Raw genomic sequence first — 21,108 nt, 5'->3', positions numbered from 1 at the left:
GGCTATTACTGAACAATCATGTTGGATGGCAAGAAATATCCTCTTGCATATTTTTCTGATTTCATAAGCACATTATCTGAGATCATGATTTTGGAGTTTAATCTCAGATATCCTCGAAAAAAATTAGTAGGCAAAAAGCTAGTTTAAAGCAGCTAAGAAGTTTAAACAGATGCATTTTTAATATATATATATAAAATATAATATAGTATTATATATATCTTGTTAAGGTCTGTTCTCAAAACTGATACAAACTTACTTGACAGGCATGAAATCTCACTGAAGGTGCAAGATACTTGCCGACACTCCGAATACTTTCCAATGCTGAGGTTTTAAAAGCTGTCCTGAACTGGATCTATCAACTTCCACAGATCCCAGGAACTTCAGCCACTGGAATAATTCTTCAGCCTGCAGGAGTGTTATTCAACATAATTCTGACCACTAAATCCATTTTATAGTCTTAGCTCATGAAGCGTTATTGCTTCAGAGTTGAAAATTAAGATGGAATAATTTCACCTAAGTGCTCATAGCTGCAACATTTACTCAGAATATTGAAGGCAGATCTTAAGATTGAGCTTGGCCCCCCATCCTTGTTCACTTCTCCCCACAGTTTCTGGCCACTAGGTCAGTCCCCTGTCTTTCTTGATTTGATTTGTTAACAGGAAATATGCTTTAAAGTCTTTAAGTGTCCTGTTAACATATTAGATGAACATAGGAAACAAGTGTTTCAAACTTAAAGCTTAGTTTTCATTACCTATCCAGTGTTTTATTTGGTTCATGCTGTCGGATTACCACAGTGTAATTTGTTAGTGTCATTTCTTATTTTCATACCTTCAAAAAGTTTTTACTTGATTTCTACCATTTCAAATAAATAACATGGTCAAATATAATGCTATGCCTTTTTAAATTATTTCCATAGGAGATAAAACTACATTGCAGAAAAAGGTAAAAAAGCTATTGGGCTAGACTGGAAAACACCAGGTCAAATCCTAACTCCATGGAAACTGAAGTCAGAAAAAGACTGGCAGCCAAATTCCAATCAACTTCTCTTAAAGCAAATGGATTTGTCTGTTTTAACTTGTGGATTTAACAAGTCAAGAAAACAATTAACACATCACAGTCTCCTTGAAGCTCTAAATGGTCTGATATCTAAGCTTCAGATATAGGCTAGCTTTAAAAACAAAACTGTTGACAGTTCTCTCAAAATTGCTATAGAGGCTGAAATAAGAGCTATATTCACTCAAATATTTAACATGTTCATTCTTATAGCTTTAATATGCTACAAAAAGGGGTTTTTTTTGCTTTTCTAAAAAAATGCAACACAAAAAGCATCTCTGGGAACTGGCTGATACTACTGATACTGCTTTGCAATGGGAAGGGACTACAAATTACTTTCTATTTGCAGCAGAAGTCCACTCCTTAGATAACTCACAATCAGAAGCCTTTGCCATCTCCAGAGAAGTTTGCATAAAAGACAGGCTGCTTAGCAACTATCACCACCAACCTCCAAACAGTGCCTGCAAGCAGGTCGGTCAACATTAAGGGTACTCCAGAACCTGCTGCTAGATTACAAAGTCTATTAAAAGCCTTCAATTTCGTGAAGAATTAAGGTTGCGGGTACTTTACAAATGTATTAGGTTTTAAGAAGAATTACCAGAGGTTAGGAATCCATGAAACAGAAGTTGACGGTTAGACTTCAGATCACATGACATGTGAACATATTTAATTCTTCATCTATTATCTTTACTCTTTCCCTCAAGTACAGCAGGTTACCACCAACCTGGTCAAATCCGCAACAAGATCAAAAAAGGCTCCTTTCATGTTCAGCTAAGGAATACAAGGTGGCCCAGGATGATTCCTAGCAGTGGTGCAGCCACCCAGTTCTCATTTCAAGAGGATTTCACTTTTAGTGTTTTCACTCACAATATGGGCAAAAAGTTTATAAATAACAGATAATCCTAATTCGCTACAGCTATGTTAGCCATCAAAAGGTAAAAATAAATAGGTGTGACACAACTGCTGGGAAAAGAATTGTCTATAAAAAAATTGTTAACACAGTCTCACCGTTTTATTTTCTCAAACACCACAAAATAGGATACAGGTCTTTTTTAAACACACAAGCACAGTTCAAAGTTCTGGTAACTTTTTTGTCCATGACAAGAATTGGTGGAGGGTTTCTATCTCGCTTTTTCACTTTTAGTCAAGTCAAAGCACGTGAGTTGTAGCAAATACACTTCCTCAAAAGCACAACTTGAAGTGCAGCAAGCCCCTTCTCTCCTAGCAGATCTTCTGCTTCTCAATTTTACACAAGACAGGTATTTTATATGGCAAGCATCCACCTCCTTGTGCAATACAGCCCCTCATTCGTGCAACCAAAGACTCAGGAGTTACACAGTAACAGAGCCTTGTGTGCTAGCCCGGTTGTTCTCGGACACTGTCTCCATCCTTTGCTGTCTCAACTTCTCCCTTGATTTACGGTCTTACCAGGACAAGCATATGACCTTCAAACTTAAGAAAGAGAACTATTTCTAGGTACTGCAGCAACTCATGAAAATTATATGTCTAAATAATTCTGATATCGGAAGACATTTTTCAGTAAAACACAGATGACTAGCAGCTGGATGCAGTCTTTAATGCACATGTACAGAGTATGCTCCATCATAAGTATAACATGACTTCCTAGAAAATAACTCTGATAATAGACTGAAAAAGCAATGGCTTTATCATAATTTCATTCAACCATTTAAATTACTCTGCTTTAGGTGAGGCTTATTCCTCCCCCCACACACACTTACTTAGGCTGTTCAGTAACCTGATCAATAAAAAGCAGCAATACATACTTGAGGGAGCTCATCAGAAACCATCACCATTTTACAGAACAAGGTCATGCTCAAAGTGAGAGCTGTATACAGAGATGCAACAGAGCTACACAGGCAAAATAAGCAATACAGGAAAATCTCATAGCACATTTTTGCAAACACAAACTTCCTGTGAGCTGCTTTGTGCCCACAAAACACCAGTATGTATGTTAAGAGGGGCAAGCTTCCCTTTCTTCTGGATGTCAGCTGTCAGTCTTGGGAATACATACACAGTCTCTCCCTTCCCCCACAACTTCCTGGAACATTTCTGCGTTTTGAAATGTTGCATAATTCTGCTCCCTGTAAGACAAAGCTGAAGTAACATCTAACCTAGAAATTTCATTCTCAGTTAAAGTTGTATACTTCAGCATGAACCCTTACCCGCCTAGCAAGCCATTCCCCCTTAGTGTAAGGAGGTAACACAGCCTATGCAGTTAGTGTTGTTTCCACACACTCACATCCTAATCTGAATTGTTCCTATCCCAAGCAGTTTAACACAGCAGGCATTAACACAATGCCAGGAAAGACACAGAGAAGCAAAGGTGCATGTAATGCAATTAGTTTTCACCCATCTTCAAAAGACAGTAATATTTCTTCCTTTAAATTGCTTTGCTGTCAAATAGCAACTGTACCACATCATGCAAATGGTCCACCAAGCTCAATATTACATTTCTGGCTGTGTCCAACAGCTGATACTTCTGAGTAAAATGCATGAGGCACCTGGGGACACATATATAAACCCCTGCCTAAGATGACGCAGCTCCTCAAGTAGTTCTTACCTAACACCAGGCAGGATCCTGGTACATTTTCAAGAAAACACATGCATTTTTGCATGACTATATACCAGTGATTGCCTCTCACTGTTTTCTTGGGGTGAGTCCTGCAGATTAACTGCATATATAGCATTGCCCTCAGACATTTTCCTCATTTTCTGATTATATACATTCTTTCCTTAGGTAGAAAAAGTGAAGTGTTCTTCACTTGCAGAAGATGTGCTCCTGCTGTCATATATTATTTTTAAAAGTCAAAGTCTTCCTGGTTACTCCTACCAGTCAGCTTTTCCAGTTCATATTTATACATATTTTATACAACATATAAGAACACCTATATAATCACTTCAGCATTTCCTCTCTAAGCATCTTGACTGTCTGCATGCTGTTCTAGAAGATATAAGGAGAATCAGTTAATTGTACAAAAATTGTAATATACTATAACTTTGATAAACAGGATCACAGTATTTTGAAGTTTTGCTAAATCTTCCTTTCACTGGGATTTTTGCCTACCATTCCATATATATCACATATTTTAGTTAGTTGTACAAGTAATTGATATGCTTCTTCATGTCACAAAGAGATTATTTATTTATAATTGGTTAATGCAAGTTTTCCACTAGTTAATGTACTTTTTCCCCAACCAACACACTCCCTATTTATAACTTTTGCAGAAGAAATCAATTTATGTGCAAGTTTTACTACCTTGCTATTCAGGCATTTCCCATGTAGTCAGCTAATACTTCACACAGCAAGAGCTGGTAAGTCCTAACTTATTTTCAGCTTTTAGGGAAGTTCTCAACTCACTCTAAAGAGTCACACGCATCACAGCCAGATGAAAGCCAGCTTCACCTGTGCTCTGTGCAGACCAAGTCCTGTGCCAAGCAGGAGCTTCTCCTGCCCCTCAGCACGCTCACTGGTGCTGCCTCCACATTGGGCAACATCATCACAAGATTCCTGGCTGAGAGCAGGCAGTGAGTTTGCATGGGCTCGCACGAATGCTGCGTTCCAGTATTTAGTTACTGAGCAAAGAATAAGTGAAAACAGAATCTGGCTAAATACACTTTCTGAGCTTGGCGAAAGCTCTGGGCTCTTTGCCTATTATTTAACATAGTATCTAGGCATTTTGTAAACTTTCACCTTAAAGTAGAATACAAGGCTTGGCTCAATAGATACCTTTTAATTCTCAGGGCCACAGCAGTAGTGTTTTACAATTAGTAAGCCCCTCCAAGCCTTTTTTTTTTTTTAATTCAGAAGTAATGTGTTTGTTATTATTCATCCACTTCACACTTAACCCTTCAAAATGAATGAAATAACATTGCTTAGTCCTTGACACTCCAGCAAGTGTTTTCTGGGTACGATTTTCTCAATAGCTAAATTTTTGACAGCATTCTGTCTGTCTTGGTCCTAATCTTCATTTCTTCTTCAAAAGGATTTAAAAGGTTCTTCAGCTTTATAAAAAGAAAAAAACCCTTTAAGTCCAAAAATGAAAGTTTTAACACACTGGGCTGTTTATTTCAACCCAACAGCTGCCTAAAGTCCATCATTCATCTGAAACCAGCAATTTATTACCTACTTAATGCATAAAGTAGGATCATTTTTTTAATTGTTCTTTTTCACTAAATTCTGTGAGTATTGGTTTAATTTTCTCAACAATGTTTAAGTTCATTATGGAAGAAATTTCCTTTTGTGAGTAGTATTATTAGTAGCTGCGACAAGGTAATTATTTACCTACAGCTCTGAAAGGTGACCCCATTGTAATTACAAGGACAGTAGTTCAAAATTATTTCTCCCCACAACCTTTTTCAGGGCTGTCACTTGTCTCAGAAAGAAAATGGGAATTGGAATGGTAGAAGAATGTTATAAAAGTATTCCTTTATAAGTAAAATATACTTGGGATTCATCCAGTTCCTCATCAAAGCAGAAATCAAGCTCAGATGTTGTGAGGCTACAAAAATCCTCAAGTCTAAAATAGCAGTACAAACCTTCTCAGTTTGCAGAGCTCCTTAGAAAACAATCAAATTGAGTTTAAGTATCATGAATTCATAAGCAAAAAACGCTATCTGTATGGATACAAAAGTAAACTGGTTTAAATCCAGGAATAGATACCTTAAAAGCAAACTACATTTTAAAAATGTTTATAAAAAGATACTCAATTATTTAAATATCTACTACAAAGCACTAATTATAAAGATATTACAATAGCTGAAAAGGGGAAATTCAGCCTAGATTAGCACACTTGTCAGCTTCAGTTAGCTGTACTCATTCTTTGGAATAGTTTTTAACCTTTGAAATCTTTTTTTTAAATCAAATTGCCAGTCTTTGAAATCTCACTGTTCTGTAAAACAAGCAAGAAAGCATCTATAAACCACAGACTGTGACAGAAGTACACGAAAGTCAGCACTCCTTTCATTTTTAAGCATATTCTCTTAAAAAAAAAAGGCTCAAAAGTGGTTTGTTGGGCAGATTAAATAAATGCTTTGTTTTACAAATATCATGGCTTATTCGTAGGCCTGCGCCAGACTAATACACAACTTATTTCTGAGTTTGTATCAGTTACACTTCATTTACAGTTATGTCTGCAGCATGTAATAAAACTCCTTTGTCTGACCTGTCAAAAATAATAATTTTTCAAGTCTTTTTAATAGGTCTTGTTTGGGAAATGTAAAATGACAGCACTGGCAAATAGATATTTAAAAAAAAAAGGCTATAAAGGAACCTAGAGTAATTAGAGTCTATTTGGAGGTTTTCCAAAATATTAATTCCTATAAACATTCCAATTGTTGCCTAGGACTGATCTATTCACTTCAATCAAGATGAGTTCACACCCTCTTTCAAGCACTAGCCACCAAGTAATAATGCTTTGCACCACACAGTAAATCCAGTGTTGATAAAGAAACTTTAGCCTTGACCTTTGCAACAGAGAGAACAGACAACTACATAAGGCAAACAAAAAAGTTGACAAGTCATGCTAATGATACTATTCATTTACCACAAATCCCTGGAGGTTCACACATCCTTGAGGGGGAAGATTTTGATTTAAAGAGGTCACTTAGGAAAAGCAGTGACAAAACTCAAGGCTCTGTAGCAAACAGTTCTGTGAAAGCAACTAAAGAACAGGTTGATGATTTCCACACAGCGTAATCTTCATTTTAATACAAGAAACTACCACTCAACTGAACCCACCCCCCAATAGCCCAAGGTTAGTAACAAAGCCTACCCAGCCTGGACGTCATCCATTAGATTTTAAAATTGATCTTTTATATGTGATCAGATTACTGAAACCTCCACAACACTATTAAGGATTGCTCAATAATTGCTGCGTTTCTCCGTCTCAGGAAAGGTCATCTCTTGGTTAAGGAATAACAGGAGGATGCTAGATTTTTGAAGTTGTATGACAAGAGACATCTTTTCTTTTGAGAGCAAATGTATCATAGCATTTATTAACCCTCAAGCAGGTCAATCTGTTATCACTTGGATTTTCAAAACTCTTCTGAATTTTTAATGCAAAACTTGAAACAGCTAGAGACGCTCTTTTTCTGAAGACCTGAAAAAGCTTCAGTGGTATTTACACCAACACAATTTGCTACCTCTGAAAGTCAGGTCCCGCACACCTCAACCTGAGTGTCTGTCAAAATAGGAAATACTGAAAGAGTGGACATTTCTGACTTTTTCTGTACATATTCATTCCCAGGTCCCATGGGAAATGAGAAGGAGAGGTGGGTCTATCACTTAGAAACTCCAAAGCCTTTAACTCAGAGACAACTGAAGACAGTATGTCAGGTAGTTGCCCTTTTAACTGATTTTGCTGGCAGAGATTTTTTTGCAGATGGTCAGACACGTTATGCAGATCTCTGGTCTTTCAGAACCACCTTCGGGAAACAGGACAAATATGCATAACTGTGACACAGGCTAATTCACCCATGAAATTATTTATTTACATCTACCCATCTCCCAGACATGGTTTCTACCAGAGGATGGAAGTGGGAAAACATGTGTATTTCCAAAAGTCATTGGATGTTTTCCAAAATGTCACTCCCTGCCAGAGCACGGCTGAGTCATGACAAGTGGGGATGTGACAGCACAGATTTCTGTTTCTAAAATTCTCTTCCCAGTTCCTAAACTGGTGCTGGCATCTTAATGAGAAATGCAGCAAAGTTCTTAAGATTTTCAAACCTACCCTGCTTTGCAAGTGTCTAAAGAGTGTATTTACAGTATTACTTACTTTTCTATGTTTAATTAAAAGCACCCTAGGTTTGCCAGAATTCCTTCAGCTAACTTTAGACACAAGAATGAAATCAAAATGAATGATTTTACAGTACAAGGCAAAGTTGTTGTTGGATTTAGAAACAGTTCCTGAGCATAAATTAACCCCCAAACTTAGAAGAACCGTAACTAAAACAAACCTTTTCCTTGAGCTGATATTTAAGATTCCTCTGATGGAGCTGCAGAAGCCACAACAATTTAGTGGCAGCCTCTCTCAAGGGTTTTACATGCTAGATAGGACCTGTTCCAAATCCTCACTACTCCAACTATGTTTTTGAGGTATGTTGTCTCACTGTTTGCAGGCAAAACTTTAGTGCCATTAATGGGCCTCCACTTTTCCCTCTGCCATTAAATCACCCATATAAATTTACTGTGCTTCCTGCTTAGATTAGCAATGGGTATTTGTGAAAATGCAAATGAAGCATTCTTCGGTCTGACATGCTGGTTTCTCACACTAGGCTCACCATCTTGTCTAGGATGTCAACGGAATTGCCAACCGATTCCTCCCTTGCCAGGGGGCATGATTTGCATGATGTATTCTCTCATGGCTGCAGTATGAATGTTTTTTAAACATATATCAGGGAGTATAAACTATGCAGCATTTGATTGGTTGCCATGTTTTAGAGAAACTATGAATAACATTCTTAATACAGCTCTGGCTGACTAGGCTTCTGAGAATCTCAATCTCCTGCCATTTTTAGCAGTTTTAAAGGCTCAAAGCAACATAGGTATTTGGCAACTAAACACTACACGTGTCTCTGGAGGAGGCAGATATTGATACAAACAAAAAACAACCCACCACACACAGCCTGTTTGATTTTAAGTAACTTACTAGAGCTCCAGTCCCACTATCTGTAATAAGTCTTGCAGCTGATGACAAAAGAAAGTACATCTTGCACCTGATGATCTCTTTGCTTTTCCATTTACTACCACTTGGGTTTGAAAAGTCTAAATTACCAGAGATCAGGTAAAGAATACTTCTACTAACCACTTACATACAGTATAGCTTTACATGGAAAAGCTACGATATGTTGCATCTAAACAAAGCTCTTCTACGTGTTCAACTGATTTTTTCTGTCACCCCTAAGACCACTTCCTTTTGTTTTTCCAGAAAGTAGATCACAATTGACTGTAGATGTCCACTAATGGGTTTTGCCTTTTCCTGCACCCGTTATTTTGTTTCACACATACATTTTTTCATTTCCTCCCCTTGCAAACAAGGAATAAATTAAGTAGTCACAGCCTTAACCTATCAATTATTACAGGACTTTTCACTTTCACAGTTGTTTAACAAATTTATGCCAGTTCCGACATAAATTGGTCCCTACCCTTAGACACCTTTCCAAGTACTTTCGATGCGTGTAATGCCCCACTGTCAAGATACTTCTAGAGCTACACCTCTCCAGCATTTTCCCATTCCCCTTCTTATGCAATGAATACAAGCTCATTCTAAGAAAATAATTGTCAAAATTAATTTCATTCCAAAATGACAAACTGTGGCCCGCTCAAATTATTTTGCAGATTTAAATTTCTCATGTTCCATAACAGCACGTGAGAAGAAATGCAACAGTTCACAGACCCATTCATTGCTAACACGTTGGTTAGAGCAGGAAGCAAATGCACTAAGCACTACGTTTTCAAAGCATCTTCCCCGTGTGGTAAAATCAGCCTTACTTTATAGATGATGGCAATTACTTTGCAGAAAGAATATATATTATTTTTTAAACTGAAAGCCCTCTATCAAGGTCTACATGTCCTTGTTACTAGCCTCATATTTAGTTTATGAAACCTGACTTTCCGTATTCGAAAACCTTACCTGGCATCTCCTTTTGAAAGGTTGGTGTTTACAGGATGAAGAATAACCTTGTTTGCATCCACATCCACCACACATTTTGTATGCAGATCAAGCTCTATAAAGAAATGAGAAAGTGTCAAGTGCTGCTCCTAAAGCACTAGGTTTATATACACCATTACTTCCTCCAGACACCAAATTTATTCATGCAGTCTGACAGCCACCCGTCAGCTAGAGAATAGAAACAGGACTATTGCCAAATTCCACTTCTAGAGATATTCTGATGGGATGGATCCTGTCCAGCTTTAAAGCATACACTCTTTTCAAAAAAAGAAAGAGCACTTAGGTTTTACTGAAGGACAATCAGCATATACAAGGCAGTATGAAATTTCTTCTGGGGAAAGAACCATTAGGCATGGTACCACTTTGACAGCAATTCTTACTGCTCTCTCAATGTCTCACAGGCTTAGAGGGAAAGCTGCCCCCACCATCTGCAGCACATTTTCCCCAGCCACTGGTCTGATACTGCAGCATGCCATGCCAGCTGTCAGTCCTGGGGCACCTGCTTTAAGACATTCAAGTCCCACCAAAAATAATTTAGGTGCGACCATACAGAAAAGGGCTTATCCTTCCCCACAGGCTCCCAGTCAGCTGGAAAGCCCAACTCTTCCAAATGATACTACGGAAAGAGATATATACCATGAGTAATAAGGATATTTGCAATGTATGAGAATTCTCAGGCACTGAAGTGGAGAAAACAAAATAAAAGCATCAGTAGCACTGACAACCATCCAAGATACCCACCCAATGACAAATGGAGTTAGATATAAAAAAGAGCACACAGCCACTTGTAATCAAAGTCACTACAGACATAGGGGCCTTGACACAAACAAGTCCAGTCCTATGTTCTTACACTGATGCTGAACCTGGAAAGTGCACCCAAGTGCCGATACTTATAAATGTGACACAGTAATCACACCCAGCAGGCACTCTGCAACGCCCTGACATGCTGTGATGACGAGGGGCTACACTGAATAACCTCCACACAGGCTTCAACACCTCAGCTGAATCACCAAAATACTCTCCTGTCTAATCATGCTAATTATAATCCTCATCCTCCTTCATCTTTGCTCTTTCCTTCTCTGCCACCTGTACTTGCTCTTTCACCTTACAGCACCTTATAAACTCAGACTGAAAATTGCTCAGGCAAAGACTGCAGATCTTAATTATGGCACAGCACCTTGCAGACTTCTTGCTACTGTCGAATAATATAAAAAGAGTTTCTTGCATTGACTTTTTTTTTCTTTTTTTTAACAAAATGTAATAACCTTTTTGCTAGTGGAAACACAAGAAAGCAAGCCAAAGCTCAAGATTACTGGTCACAGCAGGCAGTCACATGAGACTGAAATCCTTCTGAAAACTACCCCTCTCATTAAACTGTGATTTTGTAGAAGGAAGAGACAGACAAGTTTCAGAAGCTAGTGTTTAATTTCTCTCCACACCCTGAAAGCCAATTTACCTATCATTAATATGCAATGCATGCTTGCTTAGATGAAATTATATTCTTCATACATCCTGTATTCAACAAGCCACTTTATCTTGGACTGGCTGGTTAGTGATTAACATTCTGTATTGCAGTGACCTGCTTTTCCTCAACTCCTGAAGAAGTTTTTTGCATGCTACCTCCCTTATGCAAAGCATAATGTATGTGCACTCTGTATATGAACAGTATGGTCTCTAGCACATTTTTTAATCCATCTCTTGAGAGAGAATGCTGATGGCAGGTTTTGCACCCCTGATTGCCCAGTGAACTCAAGGTCTTGCATTAAACCTCTTTGTGAAATACATTTAAGAAAGCACACAGGCAGGATACAAGAGTTCCTTGAAGCCATGTGATCTCACAGGAAAAGAAGATTCAAAGCCCATTTGTCATGTACAAGACACCTTGTCTGATTATTTTCATCACAAAGGTAACATTAAAATCCCTCACCTAGGCATCCTGAAGACAGGGGACAGCACGGTTTGGGTTGGCTCACCACATCTGCCAAACAGCTATTTCCAAACAGGGAGGTCTCAGTCCTTCCTTCTGGCTACCTGCGCCTGTTGCTCACCTTCCACCACTACTGCACTCAGCAGACTCCTCTGTAAATCACTTTCAGTTACTTCAACAGTAACTAAGCAGAAAACTACTGTTTTAACAGCACATCATGCACTTTCTACAAATTCTGGCTCCATTACAAAGCACGTTCTTTGACTGATTTCCGATTTCTTTAATGCTTCTGGTAGGCTGAGAGAAGAATCTTGTATTAGACACTACTGAAAATGATATAACCATAATTTCCACCTCATTAAGTTTTTAATATTACTAAAGCAGGTCAATCTTATAAACAAATTATCTTCCTGCTCTTTGGGATACGATCACACACTGACTCCACCCTTACTTTCATAGTTTCAGTGTCTCCTAGGTAAGCAGTGTACTTGCTGCCCCTGAACAACAAGCAAAATTAAGATGCACCAAGATAAGATGATAAGCATGCACATCCAAAATCACTGATTAGTTAATCTTGTAGTAAGGACTCATTTGTCGAGGCTTGGTACTATTATTTCTTTCAGCTATACAGCTGTTTGGTTTTTTTCCATGCAGCATGAAAACTCGGAGAAGTTAAAAGATGACAGAGGCTGCTCACTGTCAAACTCTGGAGATGTATCACAAATCTTGTAGCTCAACAAGATTTAAAATCTCACCTATTATTATTGATAATCTGCTTCTACCTTCAGTCATTACCAAGAAAACACAATCAACTACTCATTTGCTTCATCAAATCAAGAAACTAATCAGCTAATTGGCTTTTGAAAAATTAAAACTCAACTCTCAACATCTCAAGAAACATTTATTGCAGGGAATGAAAACCTCTTTCACAGCTTCAGAGCAGGAGAGCTGTGACATCCATAATAAAAGGGTAACATATCTTAGTCACTTTTCCGCATTTACACTTCATGTAGAAGTGTTAAGCAAAGCTGGGCCAAGTGCAAAAAGAATTGTTGTCACGTGCATCCAAGCTACTCGCATCTCTATTTCACTTGTGAAACCGGAAGGTGGGGCTTAGATGTGGCCATTTTCCTTCCCACTTCCCTTGATTTTTCAACCCCTCACAGAAGTTTTCTTAAACAATAAAAACTGGGATTTGAGCAATGCAGATCTCAGCTAAAACCACACTCATGTAAATCCTAAGTGACTATACCTTTGATAAAAGGCTGTTGTAAAAAGCATTCAAGCTACCCATACACACTTTGGGCTTTTCTGCTAGCCTAAGAAATTTGGTGTGTTTCCAACAAGGTAGGAAAGTCAGTAAGCAAGAGAGAGCAGGAAAAGCAGAACCAGCAGCAGTGTACCACCACATGCAATGGTGAATTCATTCCCAACAACAGGTAGGAGTTCGCGTTCCCTCTGTAATAGCAGTCACGCGTCTGGTAATCATAAACTCAACATAGCAGATTCCACAACAGTGTTAGGAAACACTAGCAAAGGTGCAACTTCAAAACATACCAAACAGGTCTGGGGCCGAGACAGAGTGTATGTGAATCCTGGAGGAAGGGGAGAGAAGCATTTTGGAAATCATTGGACTTTTCGGCTCTGGGAAACCTCCATCTTTGTTTATGGATCAGTTAGGGAACAGTCTTGATAGATGAGCTGCAACTAATGACAACACTGGTTGGATAATGACATGCCTAACCCACTCGCTTTCATAGCGTATGGAATCAAACCCAGCTGCATCAGCTGGTATAATGAAAACATCTGAACTGCCATGCAGTGATCCTGCAGCTTTTTCAGCTACTGCCCTAAAAGTCATCCCACCTTTAAGGTTACTAGATTTCAGAACCAAACAAAATGATCCTAATAGATAGCTTTTGCAGGGCAGTTTGAAATAATCTTAAAATGAAAGATGATACAGTGAATAAGTTTGTCTGCAATTTATTAAACTAGCGGTTGGGACCATAGCATCGTAATGGCTTTTAGTACAACAGTCACAGTAGCTGAAAAGCCTGTTACAACTTATGTGACCTTCCATATTTTCCTCTTTATATACTCCATTTTTTCACATTGTATAAGATTAATTAAGGGAAAGTACTTCCCAATTCGTCAAAAGCCTTTATTTCCATATAAATTTTCCCATCAGATTTCAATTTTAAGAAATTAGTTTCTGATGGTTTACAGTTTTTCAGCCCTTTCAAAGACTATCTAAACCCCACTGAAACAAAAGATGTGAACCTGGTGTTATAACTAAAATTGAATAAAACCTGTGACAGGTTCCTCCTGGTCCCACTACCAGATTTAGGGCAACTGCACTTGCACTGATTCCTGAGGACCCCTTGGAGACAGGACATTAAGCTCCGTACTGTCACTGGGAACCAGCATGGCTGTTCTTACAGTTTCAGAAAAGCTAACTGAAGTATAAAAAATAAAATGTAAGAGGTTTAAAGTGCATGTACTAAGCTTATAAGCCAAAATTGGCCCCAAATACAAAGCTCACAATAATCTCCTCTAAAGACAGACGATAGATATTTTATATTTTAAATTGCCAGTAGATTTTCAGGAGATTAACATTCCCTTGAAGGTTAGAACTGGAATGTTGTGGCCTGAGCCTTCATTCAATGAGAAATTACAGTCTCTTTCTTGTACCTTTCCTGGTCCAAAAAAGCAAATGGCAATAATGTTTAAATAGTAACTTAAAAATATTTATAAGTTTATTTATCACACAAATGAAATGAATGCCAACTAAAAAAAAAGAAGAAAAAAAAAAAGAGGCTGTTGTTTGGGGTTTTTGTTTGAAAAAGAAATCTGAAAGCAAGTTCAAACACAACAGGCCCTCAGGTTTCCTTGCCAATATTTGTTGCCTTAGAGTGACTTCTCTCTGCCCTTTGCTGCGTAGAAGCCAACATAAATAAGAGAAAAAATAACTGACTATATGAGAGTGTGAAAATAACTTATATCTAAATTACAGTGCTAAGAACTTAAATGAAAAAAAAATTAGCATCATAGCACTTTTAAGGCATTAATTACAAAACATAGTGACTGATACATTCTGGGCAAAAGTACAGTAATTTGACTTGTCCCTTGAAGTCTACGCCGGGCATCTTTCAGGCTTCTCTCCTACATATATGAACTGTGCAAATGTAATTCATTAAATTTTCAGTTTGAAGCAATTAAAGAACATTAAATATGTATGAGTGCATCTGGAAGGGCACACAATACTATCTAATCTTGATGATGAGGTGCAAGCATACGTGAGCACACTGTACACTGAATGCAAGCAAGCTCTCCTTGCATGTTAACGCTACGTTGTCCAAATGGTAAAAAATTTATTCTGCCTTCCGCTGTTTCATGTTCTGCAAGAACATGTTCTGCTTGCCAAATGGCTTTAGTAAAGGCACTCAGTGTATCTGGACATTAACCTTACAGTCAGTAATGCTGCTGCATGCACTGCTCAGCTCACAGAGAGTAAGTAAATAAATCAGTCTGGTGACTTTGACGCAGCAAAGAGCTCTGAGGAAGCTCAACACACAACTCCGTGCTGCTGCTGCTTTTTTTCAGGCTTCAGAGTTAGCAGGAATGAAACGCAATAGTGTTTGCTCTGCCACCAGCCACCTAAAAGCCAAGGCAAAACTATTCACATTGTGTGTATCTGATCTTCTGTTGACTTCAGGAGGAGCAAGCAAACGTGAAACCAGAGCAGCACGGTAATCTCATACTGCACTTTAGGCTAGCTCTAAAGATGTAATTAGCACAAGAATTGTTTGCCTTTGTGGCATCCACATTAGACTGGTAGTCTCAACGGAGACTTTGGCTGTGGGGAGTAAGCTTGTAACACCTTAGGAGTTCTTAAAATACAATTGCCTCACAGAGGAACACAAAGTGAAACACTAATTCCACATGCTTTACCCATTTGTCACCGTGTCTCTAGGTTAATCCAGCTCATACTGCAAACACTATTTTATAGGTTATCAGCAATCACCAGGAAACACTAAAAAAATCTGGACACTCATGCATGACAAGAATAATGGTGAAGAAAAGTCTTGTGTTTTTCATATTGCCATCAGGATACAACAGGTGCCATTTCATTTATTCTAATACCATAATTAATCTTGTAAAACTGCTTGCACAAACTTTAGTTTATAAATAAATTGTTTCTGTCGTAATCTCCAGTGGAAAAACAAACAAATAAAACCACAAGAACAATCCCTGCCACCACCCCCAAAACCAAAACCATTTCAAATGACTGAAAAAACAACCTGCTCCAAAGAGTAGGAGGACATAAAATTACCACCTAAGACCGTGGTCAGAAGCTTGCACAGATACAGAAGCAAATTCCTTCCTTACAAGCACTGGAGACAGACTCTGTCATCAAAGCACAAAAAGATCCGTGTTGGAACACGGAAACTAGTCTGGATGAATACAAACATTAACATGACAGCTAACCAAATATGTATTTACAGGCAAACTAGATATCTGAACTGGAAGCTGTAGTTCTTACACTACAGTCCTACAAACAGTTTAACCTGGCAGCGCTGCCAGAATACAGGCTGTGCACCCATACTGTTTAAACTTAACCTAGCACACCCACAGAACCACTCCCCAGCTGAGCTGTGCAATGCCACCACTTGCCCTTGTGCTAGCACCAGTACTTCTATTGCTCCTCAATAAATTCACTCAAAGTACTAAACACATAGTTTTTTGCAGTTAGTTTCCTGTCTTTCTTGTCAAACATAAAAGTATTATCCCAAGTGAAATGTAGCAACACAACAGCAGTAGCTTTTACTGGCTTAATGTGTCGTCAGCCATACACTTGAGCAAAAGTCATATTCTTTTAGTACTGATAAAAATGTTATATTTTAATTAACACTACAATGAATTGATTCCAAGGCACAGGGAAACACAAGGACTTAATCATACTTCGAGGGTGCCTGTGCACCAACATCATCTGGAAACAAAATACTCAGTAAGACAAATCTTAATTAAAAAGCCTCCAGTTGCCTTTTCCTGGTCTCATGGCATGGCTTGAGCTTTGCACACCACTTACCTGAAATATAATCAATATCTGCTAAATGAAGTCAAACACTGACACTATTTGTAAAAGGAAATCCACTGCAACTCTAAAATACAACAGCAGAAGAACTTACTGATTGTAATCAAAAACCCATCTGAAAAAAGCAGGGCACTAGGAAATATTTCAGTGAATGACAAAACTAAGAAAACAGAAGAGTCTTATCTAACAACACAGTATTGAATTATTTAATTCATAACAGCATACTAATTGAGGTCCCAGTTTGCAAAGTAGAAAGTATGCAAAAAAAGAAGTCACTATTGCTACCTAGAAGAGCCTACAGCTTTAGACGTGATGCTGCAAGTGTGTTGACATAGCAGTAGTTTTACTACAGCATAGGTTCCATACACAGTTTGTAGGGCTGGGGTCTAATTCAAAGCAAGATCAAAAAAAAGTAATCTAGATGCAAAACCACCAAGAAACCCAAGTACAATTACAAACTCTTCCCCTCATTGCTAAAAATCAGTACTATGAACTTAGTTTATAGATTACTACTTCACACGAGAATGAAGCAGGACCCTCCATACTACCACCTTGAAATGCAAGTACTATGAATAACCACCTATCTGATATAGAAATCCCTTCAATATGCATGCAAGGAACCTATTATACTTTTATGAGCTGTATAAGTTAGTAATAGTTAAACATACCACTTTTATTAACCTAATAAAGCCTTGCCTTAAGAAATTCGTAATTCAAACACTAAAGACAACCACCACCACCACAGGTAAACACTGAGAATATTTCAAAGCTTCAATTTCAACAGGTGTAACCATGTTTGCAACTTTAAGCCCTTCGGTGCAGAGGGAAGGAAAGAACATTACTCGTGATCCTGAAGAAAACAAGTATTTGCTTCAGGTCCAAAGCCCCAGAACTTCACACAAAAACTACTTAGAACACAGTACATATTACAGAGCTTCCAAGAAAGATGCCTCTTGCCTCAAAGTCTATTATAAAAGCAAGCCACAGAAGTCTAAGAACTGGATGACTCTTCAGTAAATCAGTTACACGTTCTTAAATGTAACATTAAATAGGTAAGAAAAATACTAGGCTTCATATCACTGTTTGTTTCTATAAATTCAAGGAGCATCAGAAATACTATCAGTTGTTTAGAACTGGTCAAAACATCTGGAATATGACAACTAATCTGCTCAAAAAAAATTGATTGCAGAACATTTGAGGGAGAAAAAGACATTGATCTTTCAGGCTAGACTTACATGCATTTTGGTATCACTTATAAAATAACAGGATGCTTAAAAGCTGCAAAGTGATTCTTACAGTGGGGAGGTACGTCCCAAGCACCAAGCTACATGCCAAGAGTGTGGGGTTCAGGTCCCTCTTGTCTCTGATGAACAGCAAGGGCTGACAGGCAAATGTCCCTCACTCCTAGATAAGCCTCCTAACAACCAGGCTACAGTGGTCCTCTCTCGTCTGTAACATTTTTAAGTTTATACAGAATAAAATAGCTCTGAAAACAAGATACACCCTTCCATTCTCCCAGATTCATGCAGCTCAACATTAGGATATTCCCCAGGAAGGCAGATGCTTCAGTCAGATATACTGCTCTAAATCTATAATCTTCCATCATTTCTTCCCCTTTACTTCCACCACTTCTTCCCCACATATTTTTTTCCTGCAGAACTGTTTCTAGCTAGAAACAGTTTTAAGACCATATGTAGGTTATAGTCCAAGAGGGACAAGTGTATTATTCATCCTTGGAGATTTAAAAATCGACTGAATGAGGCCCTGTGAAACCTTACCTAATGTGACCTGCTCTGAGCAGCTAGTTGGACTAGAGACCTCCAGAGGTCCCCTCCAACATGAATTATTGTGTAATCCCAGGCGTAAAGAGCACTACACAGTCAGAAGATGCCTGGGTCACAGCCAAGGAAATGACCTATGACAGGAAAAGGACATGAGCAAGAGGAAAGCCCATGTCTATCACTGAAACGAGGCACCACTTTCCAGCTCTTCTCCATCCCACCTCCCATCAACTCCTCCACACTATCACTTAATCTCCTCCAATCAATTCTGCACAAGGATGGGTCTCTCCTCAGTTTTGGGAATTGCTACCTGAAACTTAACAAAAAGCAGATTTTGGTCAAAATATGCCCAGTTGCTCTAACCTACTAGACTGTAAGGCTATCAACTCCATCTCCTCTGTTTTGGATGTGGGACTTGAGAGCTCTTGTGAACTCAGTTTGATGTTCCCCTGCTTCTATTTTAAAAGGTATGGAAATATTGTATTCAATACTTTAACCTTTTATTTTCTTATTTACTGAAAGGAATGAAAGAGTTATTTTGTTTCTGATCATGTAGAAGATAAAGGGCTCCCCCGCTCCCTTTTTTGCTTCAGCTATTAACCTGACTTCATTTGATTCCTTTTCCCCAAAAGGAATTATTGGCATACTTCTGTGAGAATATGGGGAAAAGAACCCACCCTACATGGTTCTTGGAATTTTGCCTTCTTCATCTTCCCATTCCTTGGCTAAAGTTGCCTTTTCATACTTGCTTCCTCATCATCTAGAGCAAGTTTTTCTAATTAAAACAAGGTCTGATTAACATAACCCTTAGGCAAGTTTCGGGGGGGGGGGGGGGGGGGGGGCGGGGGAGAACGAACCCCGACCACAATACAACAACAACAAAACCTCTTGTCAATCCGTGCTTCCTCTTCTATGTTCCCTTGTTTGTTTTTGTTTCTTTTGTCCTTACAGTGCCCTGTCATCTGGTTAACTCTGTCCCACTCAATCACCGAGGGGAAAGAAGAAGGGTTACAGAGCTGAGGGCTGAATGAGCACAGGGGAAGATACAGAAAGAGGGGCATTTTCCCCCCAAACCCCAGAAAGCAGGGAGGAGGAAAAGCTCTCGCAGCAGGGACAGGGCACAGCCCGGCTGTTAAGCAGGTGCAAAAGGTGTGGAAAGGGGTGTACCCCAGGGGAAAGGGAAAAAAAAAAATCCCAAAAGCAAAAAAAGCGCCATAAAACAGGGCGAGTTTAGGAAAAGAAGATGTCAGGAGAGGGGAGTGAAGAGGGCTGCTTTGTGAGAGCAGCTCGGCTTCACCCACAAACCTACCTGTACCTGCACACGCGTGCGTAATAAATAAATAAATAAATAAACACATACTCCCCCCTACCGACACATACACCTATAAACACGCCCCCGCGCCGGGACACACACACCTATGCACCCACACCTGCCCCTACAGACGCCCATGGGGACAGGCACCCCCCGGCCTCCCCGCTCTGCCCCTCAGGCCGCTCCCCTCGGGCACACCGCCGGGGACGGGGGGCGCCGAGGCACGCAGGGAGGAAGGTCTCACCTCGCCGGTTCATGGGGCGGACGCGCACCGCCACCTTCACTTTGGAGTCCCCCATCCCGTCACTCCAACCTCCCCGGCTCCCTCGTCCCTCCTCGGCTTCCGTCTACGGAGGGACACCCGGCGGCGCGGGGAGGAGCGCGGAGCGGGGCGGGGGGCAGACCGGGGGCGGGGGGAGGGAGGCACCGTGCGTGACCAACGTCCGGCCGGACTACAGCTCCCAGCGTGCAGCGCGGCGCCCAGCCGAGACCGAGGCAGCGTGGCGCGCTGTACGCTGGGACTTGTAGTCCCGCCCGCCTCCACGGCCTAGCGGGACGCGTCGCATGCTGGGATATGTAGTCCTTTAGGCTAGAGGGGTTTCGTGAAGGGGATGAGCCCCAAATGGCGTTTGCTGGGCGTGTTGTACAACAGGGCTCTGAACGGGGTGGGGAAGGGGGTCTCGGGGTCACCCCAGGTCCCGCCACTCATCCCCTGGGTGGCTGTGGGTGAACCCCATCATGCCTCAGTCCCCCCCTGTGCCTCAGGCCCTTTTTAGGGGACCACAGCGATATTTTGCGTGACAGCAGTGTCACCGCTGAGACTTAAACACCTCACCACAAGATTTACTCTGGCAGCAAAAACCAGTGTGGCGGTGCTTTGCTGGTCTGTGGAGTTTCTGCCCACTAGAAATCGCTTTGAAGATCACCGTCACATGAAAGATCATGAACCGTAACCCAACGCACAGACCGTGGGTTTAGATGATGACTCGGTCTGGCTTCATGGAGCAGCCTCGGAGACTGTCCGCAGGCTGTTATCGATGGGTCTGGTGCCGGCGGGAGCGAAGGTGGCTCTCTGAACGAGTTCAACAGTAATAACCAGGGACAGTTTGAACAATATTGCAATTTATCCCCCATTAGACGGCTCAACTGCTCAGATGCAGCTACTGATTGCAAAGACCGAGAACGAAACTGTAGTGCAAAGGTACAAAAAAGACCAACCCAAACCCCTTATTTAAATGGTCACAGTT

General features: G+C 40.0%; 1 protein-coding gene across 5 annotated transcripts in view; it reads right to left on the bottom strand.

Annotated features, from left to right (window-relative positions):
• The window catches only part of KIF13B (kinesin family member 13B), a 133,283-nt gene extending 113,041 nt beyond the window's left edge, over nt 1-20,242 (bottom strand). For all 5 annotated transcript variants that reach the window (XM_040597772.1, XM_040597776.1, XM_040597774.1 and 2 more), the window contains exons 1-2: nt 20,106-20,242; nt 9,708-9,801 (exon numbers count right to left, since the gene is read on the bottom strand). In XM_040597772.1, coding sequence (XP_040453706.1) covers nt 9,708-9,801; nt 20,106-20,160 — 149 coding nt within the window. In that variant the 5' untranslated portion in view covers nt 20,161-20,242. The remainder of the gene's footprint in view (nt 1-9,707; nt 9,802-20,105) is intronic.
• Between the last annotated feature and the right edge of the window lie 866 nt (nt 20,243-21,108).

The sequence above is a fragment of the Falco naumanni genome, chromosome 6, assembly GCF_017639655.2.
Source record: "Falco naumanni isolate bFalNau1 chromosome 6, bFalNau1.pat, whole genome shotgun sequence".
Taxonomy (NCBI): Eukaryota; Metazoa; Chordata; class Aves; order Falconiformes; family Falconidae; genus Falco; species Falco naumanni.
The sequence above is the reverse complement of the archived record's forward strand: the minus strand, read 5'-3'. Positions and strand labels throughout refer to the sequence as shown.